Source organism: Bactrocera latifrons, unplaced genomic scaffold, assembly GCF_001853355.1.
Source record: "Bactrocera latifrons isolate USDA-ARS-PBARC rearing strain unplaced genomic scaffold, ASM185335v1 scaffold_138, whole genome shotgun sequence".
Lineage (NCBI taxonomy): Eukaryota > Metazoa > Arthropoda > Insecta > Diptera > Tephritidae > Bactrocera > Bactrocera latifrons.
Genome location: NW_017534830.1, coordinates 11857 through 20214, shown reverse-complemented (window position 1 = coordinate 20214; position 8358 = coordinate 11857). Strand labels below are relative to the sequence as shown.

Here is an 8358-nt window from a genome sequence, read left to right as displayed (position 1 = left end):
TCTGTTTTGCAACATATCTAAGTCAAAAAGCTCGTATTGTTTCCTGAAAGCCTTCTTGAAGTCTTACTTAGTACACTCAAATATTTTACACAGTTTTATATTTTTCCGTAAGCTGGCAACTCGTTTCCAACTCAATTTTAAAGCAAATAATTCTCATATTCTCGCCGGAGAGTGTTATTRGTAAAGTTATGTGTACGTGTAGCATTCATTTTGTATTATTTTTTTTGATAGGTAAAACTTAACYAAAAAGATGACACCTCATAAACTTGCTGATAGTCCTTCTTCAACTCTTTCTTTTYCTAGCCACTCAGTGTAATATTTTGCTCWGTTTTACTYTTTTTGAGAGGTGGCAACTCTATTATARAACATARCGCTACATTCCAGATGGTCCATCCGTTGAGTCCAAWTTTCGATGATTCRTTTGAGCATTTCGACYGGTAACTTGCTTGAATCGAAGTGGGCYTGTTTGCATAGACGGTCGCCATTAACGGTTGCATTCTTTTTGAAGAAATATGGACCACCGACCCACAGACCACCAAACCGTTTTTTTCTGGTTGAAATGAGGTTGCTCTTCATCCAAATTGCCACAATTTTTCTTGCGTACATACCAACTGAGCCAGAAATGKGTAAACAAAATTTTGCTCGAAATCGTCGGTTTTCTTGGAACTTTTCAAGAGCTCATAGAGTGAAGCGATGTCGCGTGTGACGGTCGAGCTGCTTCAGATTTTGCACAAGTTGTACTTTGTACGCTTTTAATTTAAAATCTCGACGTAAAATGCGATAAGTCGCTCTATACAACAGCCCGAGTTGTTGTGAACGGCRCCGAACCGACTTTCTGCGGTCTTCGTGTACACGCTTGCTGCGGCTGCTATATTTTCTTTACTGCTGGCTGGACGTTGTCTATTCGGTCGAACACAATCCAATAGTGWATGCTGGACCTCGMGATGGGTGACGGCGTTGCGAAAGGACGCTCACTRTGTCGATTATGTTGACCTTAAGTTGAGCGAAGCGCGCGAAACACATTCAWCTGTCTGAGACTAGTCGAGTTTTTAAGATAAAATTGAAAATCGACACATGTTCTTTTCTCCCCAATAAGTTGCTCATTTGTTGTATTTCTATTTGACGAGATATTCTCAAGAAATTCGGCATGGACATTGTTCGGATSGGATCACTAAAGCATATAATATATGTAGGTGCTATAAAAAACTAAACTATCGGAATCAAGTTTTTGTTGGGAATCTTTTGCTTCTGTGAACGGCATAGCTTCGGTGCAACTGAAGCTAAAGTTTGTTTTTTTGTCAAAATTTATAAATTAATATTTTTAAAGCATTTCTAATTAGTGGTCAACGGGTGTAAATAAATATAATTGCTGTATGCATGTCTTCTGTACGCAATAATAATATGTTGCAAAATTAACACTTTTATAGTTAAAATGGAAATAAGGGCAAATTAGAGGGTGATAGCTTAATGAACAAATACCTATATAATTTATAATAAATTATAAAAATTAAAAAATAAAATTTGAAAACGGAAATCGAGAAAAAATTATCAAATAACTGTTTCGTTGTCGTSTCTCTCAAACTGCTATTATTTTACTAGCTACTGTACATAACTCTTGCATATATAATACATACTTATATCACACTTAGATACATACCTAGTCTAGGCTGCATGTATGACTTCTAGCATTATTGTCGCACCTAAATGTTCGAACATTTCCATATATTTCTTCATACACACATACTTTTGTATGTATATTGCATAAAATCGAAAAATTGCTGGCATGAAGTATCGATATCGAAAATTTTTACTCGTCTAAGTCATACGAAATAATTCCGTTCTTTTMTTTTCCCGAAAAAAATCAACACACGGCTGCCACAAAAACAAACTTTTGTCAAACAACGAAACACCATTAGGATGACAATAAGACCAACACTTTGTTCTCCGAACCAGATGCGAGTCGCACGGTGAGTCAGATCTTATGATTCTAACTTGTAACACTGTTTTAATATGATTTTAACCAACAACCTTTAGCCACCGACTACACCGCAAGGCTCGGACGCTGCCTCGCCTACTTCTTCGCTAACCTCACCAACAACTTCCACCTTTGGCACAACACCAACAAYGTCCGTCAGCACTGATGCCACGGCGCCGACGCTGCCCTCTACCGACTATGTGGAGCCCAAGGCAGAGAATACACCACCAATGATACGCACACGCTTGCAGAAATTCGCTGTAACCTCGGGCAAGGCCTTCTCATACTCAGTGCCGCAGGATGCCTTCTACGATACGGAGGATCTCACAAATCTRCGTTTGGATTTGACGGATAAGGATGATCGTGAATTGAAAGCATCATCGTGGTTACAATTTAATCCCGAAACACATGTACTATATGGATTGTAAGTGCAAATTTTCGAATTATTTGTATTTATGGTTCGTATGAGCGCTGGTTATAAACTTTCTGAATATGTGTAAAATTATTGGAATATATGCTGAACTGCTTCGAAAGCTCAGCTGAGTAGATTTAAGCCTGGATTTTTGAGCCTTATGTTTGATATACCCTGCACAATGCATATATTATCGTTCAAAAATAATTTATTTYGAGTTATAACTTCCATATTTGAAGWGTTAAGCAAAGGAATTTTMGTACGTTATTCGGATATCGTAATTAAAATATATACAGTTAAAATTATCTTGATCGATTGACTATAACATATGGCTTCCATATAAAAACTTGTTCAAAAATTAGATTTTGTGTTATACCTTACTTCCATATTTGAAGTGTTAAAAGGACGAAATTTYGTACKTTTTTCGGATATCGTAATTGARATATATGCCGTARAAATAGTATTGATCGGTTGACTATAGCATATAGTTTCCATATAAAAAATTGTTCAAAAATGATATTTCACATCATAACTCCTACAACTGAGCGGCAGAAAACACGAAATTTCATGATCGTTTCTCTTATAATGTATAAAATATGAACTGTGAAAATCATTGACTTTTGATGACTATAGCGTCAGGCGCCCGTATAAAAGATCGTTCAAAAATTAGATTTCGAGGTGTAACTCCCACAWTTGAAGAGTTAAAAGAAGGMAATTTCGTACGTTATTCRGATATCGTAATTGAAATATATAYCGYAAAAATTGTCCTGATCGGTTGACTATAGCATATAGCTGCCATATAAAAAAATGTTCAAAAAATAGATACATGTACATAACGTACTAAAATTTTAGTWTATATTAATTAAAACAAACAGATAGAGAAATTTGGATAACTATAATAAATAGTAGTAGTAACCAAATAGCGGAATTTTTCGAACTGTTTGATTTTTTACACCTGAAAAGTAATCATATTTAAATAATGTCGCTGTTTTTCGCATGTTCAAATATAAAAATTTTCCTTCACGTATACTTGTAGACCCCTGGATGATTCTGTTTCAAAATGGCAATACCGTTTAACGGCAACTGACTCTGGCAATGATTCAGTAACGGAAACTCTAGAGATATCTGTGCAACAGCATCGCGGTGTGCGTACCGTTAATCACGAGATCAGCATTACCGTCAAGATCAACGAGAAGAATATACACAACATTGACTGGCAGCTGAAATTAATGCGCGGTAAGCTGCTTCGAATAAATTTTTATAATACCAGCTAATAACTAATCACCCCTAATTTGCAGATGTTGCCTCAACGCTGGGTGATGAAAACACCAACTCGTTGGTTGTACGCGAAATACGTCCAATGCCACAGGATCCAAATACCGCTACTTTTGTCTACTTCAATGAAACCTTCCCCACAAATGAGTGTCCCGAGGCCGAGCTCAATAAGCTAGTCAAGCGTTTAGATGCCAGTCGCCTCAGCGATTTGGTGTATCCTACACTCAGTGTGAAATCCATAACGGGTCAATTGATTGGCGCTTGTCAGAAATCGCACATAACCAAACCGAAACCGACGACACATATGGCGACAAACGTACCACCGCTGCCACGCAATCAAGTGGATCGCGTTAATGCTACCGTCGGTCATTTGCTCGTCTACAAAGTACCCAGCGATACGTTCTACGATCCCAACGATAATGAACAACTTACATTAACGCTGAAAACGAAGGATCACAAAGAGCTGAATCCGCGTCATTGGTTGCAGTTCGACTCGAAGAATCAGGAATTCTATGGCATACCAAAGAGTGGTGATGCCGGCTCAGAGGAGTATTTGCTCGTGGCACAAGATGCTGGCGGCCTGAGCGCCACCGACGCTTTGGTTGTGGTAGTGAATCATGCGCCGAAGAAAGAATTTAGCGTCTACTTCAAAGCTTATCTGGCCATACGACACGAGCAATTCAATGCAGATCTGCAGCGTAAATTTGTGGAACGCATTTCTCAACTGTTCGGCGATCAAACCACACAGTACGTGCAAATACGTTCGGTGACAACGCATCACGATTCGGATAGCACAATTGTGAATTTCTACAATACGAGCTTGTACAAGTCCCACAATCGTTGTCCCGAAGAGGAAATCGAGGCTGTACGCAGCGTATATCTAATTAAGGATCATATGGTACGAGATCATGTGAAAAAGATTTTAGGACCTGAATTGAACCTGACCAATGTGCAAGCATTGCCGTTAGGCTTGTGCCATCGTAAGTTCGAATTGCCGTTATATTTTTAATATGTTAATAAATATATATATTAATTCTTATTTTTAGCACAAACCGATATCATCCACCGCGACTATGTGCCGACGAAACCCGATCAGCCGACTCTGAAATCGAGCTTCAGCGAAGAGTATATGTACACAATCATCTTGCCGGCGGTGATTATTGTCAGCATGATCTTAATTGCTTGTCTCATTGCGTGTTGTTTACATCGTCGCCGTCGTAAGAGCGGCAAAATGGAATTGGGTGAGTAATTTGACTTAACGAAAATATTTTCGAGATGCGGTGCATATAAGTTGTATAAGTATCGTTCACAACCAGACCCATAGGCTTAGGAACGTTCCTTGTATTTGTGCTTTGTTATATCTTCGTTTGCTATATTTTGCGTATCTTCGCTACAAGATAGTGGTCCGAGCCGATGTTAGATCCTCGGAGCGTATGCACATCAAAGACTCTGGAGATATGTCGTCCATATATCACAACATAATCGATCTGGGATCGATCTGTTACGATTTTACACACTCCAGTCGCTCATAAAAGGCATCCTTAATCAGTTTAATCGCAAATCAGTATTATATGGAAACATTTTTGACTGAATGCCAGGACTCGACGCCCTACCACGAATCTGACACCGAATTTCCTTTCTATGGCCGCTATAGCAAATGTCACAAGGACCTACTTTCGTCGTTGTCCCGTCCATCGCGTTTCTGGGATCAATCTTTACCAGCTGGGTATCGGCACCTTTCCAATCATAGTCTTTATCACGTGGAGTCTGCCGTCCGGGGCTGTTGTTCCATTTTAATTGGGAGTGGTTTCTTCGTAGTAGGTTCCGAACCCAGCGCACTTGACTGTCGTAGCGATAGTTGCTATCAACAAAAAATACTCCTCTTCAAATTGTTCTTAGAATTATCTAATATTTATGCATTTTATTTTATTTATTTTCGTATAGGAGATGAAGAAGAGCGTAGATCGTTCCGCAAGAAGAATATACCTGTCATTTTCCAAGATGAGCTGGACGAAAAACCCGAAATCGGCAATAAGAGCCCAATCATATTGAAGGACGAGAAGCCGCCATTGTTGCCACCCTCCTACAATACGTCCAACATGAATGGTGAGTGCACTTTTGCGAGCTTGTTTTATCAACAAATTGCAAAGTTAATAATGAATTTATGCTGTTKTTCCGCCTTGCAGGCGACAACGATGTGGATGAATATGTGCCACCGCCCGCMGTTGTCGTGGGAGGACGCGAAGCACGAGGGAAATCACCAGCAACGCCATCATATCGAAAACCGCCACCATATGTTTCGCCATAAAAATGTGGATTGTGGAGAATGTGGAGTGTGAGAGTGTGGAGAGCAAAAGTTTATGGCAAAAAACGGGAATCTCCCAACTACTGCTAAACTGCAACAAAATGGAAACTTTACTACTTAATTCACTACATAAACATTAATTTTCATTTTAAGKTATATTATATACATACATATATATATATATATATTAAGTATATACATAACATAGGTGATAGAGCAAAGCTACGAACGACAATTGAGTAGTGGAAACGATGAGCAGCTATTATTGCGAATCATTACAAAATGGCGCCTCAAACTGTCGGAACTTATGAACAAAGTTGTTGTAATTATTTAACAATCAAATATACAACGTTAACTCAACACAACTACATGTAATTATATTATTTTCTTTCTAATTTATTACAAAAAAAAAAACTCGAAAAAACTCGACAACTAACGGTTTAAACACTTTGGCAAAAACAAAAGAATAAAAAATAATAGAAATACAAATTAAAATATTAAGCATGATTAAAAAAAAAAAAATTTTAGTGTCTAAAACGCATATATTTAATATACTTTAGCGTTAGTTTGTGGAAAACCGCATGAATTTACTTTAACTTTCTTTAAAAATAACGGTATAACGTGCTCTCGGCCAACTGACAGTAATTGTGCACAAAAGCGCGATTGTTAACACCCTGTATGTGCTGACTTTACTCTAAAACTCTAAAAACAAAAACAAAGAAACTTTTGCGTTAAGTGCTAACGGTGCTTCCGCAAACTAAAATATATACAGTTTGAGTATTTTACAGTTACGATATTTTAACTAACGGCGTTGCGTAACATAGTTGTATTGTAATCAAAATGAAAACGTGTCACAATCATTATTAATATGCATGTGTGTTACTTAAGATTTTTCACTTGTATAACAAAGCGAAAGCGAAAAAAAAAAAAAAAAATTAATTTAATAAAGAGCATAAGTAAGAAATGTCGGATAATCAAGCGCGTTTATACAAAAGCCATTTTCGTATTTTCATAAATATGTAACGATGAGTTGAAACGTTTTGTATTTGTATTTGTAAGAAGACAAGAMGAATTGTAGACGTCTACGCCACATAAGAAACGGTAAATAACAATTAAAAGCTAAATTCAACACACTTTTTTACCTACAACTTACACACTTAGCGTGGTGAATTGATTTTTATAGCAGCATTGAGAGGATTCGAAAATAATATTGAGAAGATCACGAAACAACAAATATTGAGAAATATTGAGCAGATTACCGAAAAAAATATTGAATAGATTTCGGAAAAAAATATTGCAAATTTTCCGGAAAAATACTAAAAAGATTTCAGAAAAAAATATTGAAAAGTTTGAAATGATTTCGAAAAATTATTTTGAAGTACTTCGAAAAAAAGTTTGCAAAGATTTCGAAAAAATATTGAAAATATGTGGAAAAATTAAAAAAAATTGGAAAAAAATATTGAGAAGAAATCAAACCAAAAATTTTACATAGATTCCGGAAAAATATTGCAAATATTTCCATGAAAATTTTTGAAAAGATTTGAAAAATAATGTTTGGGCTATTTCGAAAGAAAAATATTGAAAGTAATTCGAAAAAAAATAAAAATATTATAAAAAAATATTGAAAAAAGGTCGAAAAATAATATTGAAAGGATTACAAAATATAATTTTAAAAAATAATTTTTTTTCGATAAGTAATTTTGTATAGCTTTCGACAAAAATTTTTTCAAAGATTCCGGGAAAATATTGAAAAGATATCGGAAAAAAATTTGAAAGAATTGCGAAAAAATATTGAAAGGATTGAATATATTCGGAGAAAAATGTTTGAAAACGTTGCAACAAGTTTTTGAAAAATATTKAAATATTAAATAATGAAAAAATATTTCGAAAAAAATTTTTGAACAGATTTCGAAAAAACGATTGCAAAGATTCCAAAAAAATATTGCAAATATTTTGAGAATATTTATCGAAAACATTGCAAAGATTTTTTTAAACGCCTTCGAAAAAATGCTTGAACAAATTTCGAAAAAAATATTGAAAAGAGCATTGCAAAGATTTGATCATTTTAATACAAAATCGATAATTAATTATTATTAATATTGGCAGCTTGCAATACAATGTTTAAAATAAACAATTTCAAGTACCCWATGTAGTGCTAATCAATACTTTTTCAAATTGAGTTGTTAGTTGTTGCAATTTCAAAGTTAGTTTTTGCAAGCGTGGTGGCAAAAGAAGAAAACGCTAAACTCGGTAGAAATTTCATTGAAACAACTCAGCAGTTTTTTTTTTACTTACAAAATAATAAATATTTTTGAAGAAAAATAATTCTAGTTGAAAAAAAAACAAAAATTCTAAAACAAAACAGATAATTATGTTAGTTTTAATAAAAAT

The 8358-nt window shown here is 35.4% G+C and overlaps 1 protein-coding gene across 3 annotated transcripts in view; it reads left to right on the top strand.

The window, feature by feature from the left end:
* LOC108965280 overlaps positions 1–6911 on the top strand; it is a 70137-nt gene extending 63226 nt beyond the window's left edge. For 2 of the 3 annotated variants that reach the window (XM_018927576.1, XM_018927575.1), the window contains 7 exons: positions 1917–1967; positions 2035–2399; positions 3424–3623; positions 3686–4642; positions 4709–4903; positions 5607–5768; positions 5849–5970. In XM_018927576.1, coding sequence (XP_018783121.1) covers positions 1917–1967; positions 2035–2399; positions 3424–3623; positions 3686–4642; positions 4709–4903; positions 5607–5768; positions 5849–5970 — 2052 coding nt within the window. Of the gene's footprint in view, positions 1–1916; positions 1968–2034; positions 2400–3423; positions 3624–3685; positions 4643–4708; positions 4904–5606; positions 5769–5848 lie in introns of all 3 variants that reach the window. The other variant, XM_018927574.1, reaches the window with a different exon arrangement.
* Positions 6912–8358: the final 1447 nt, after the last annotated feature.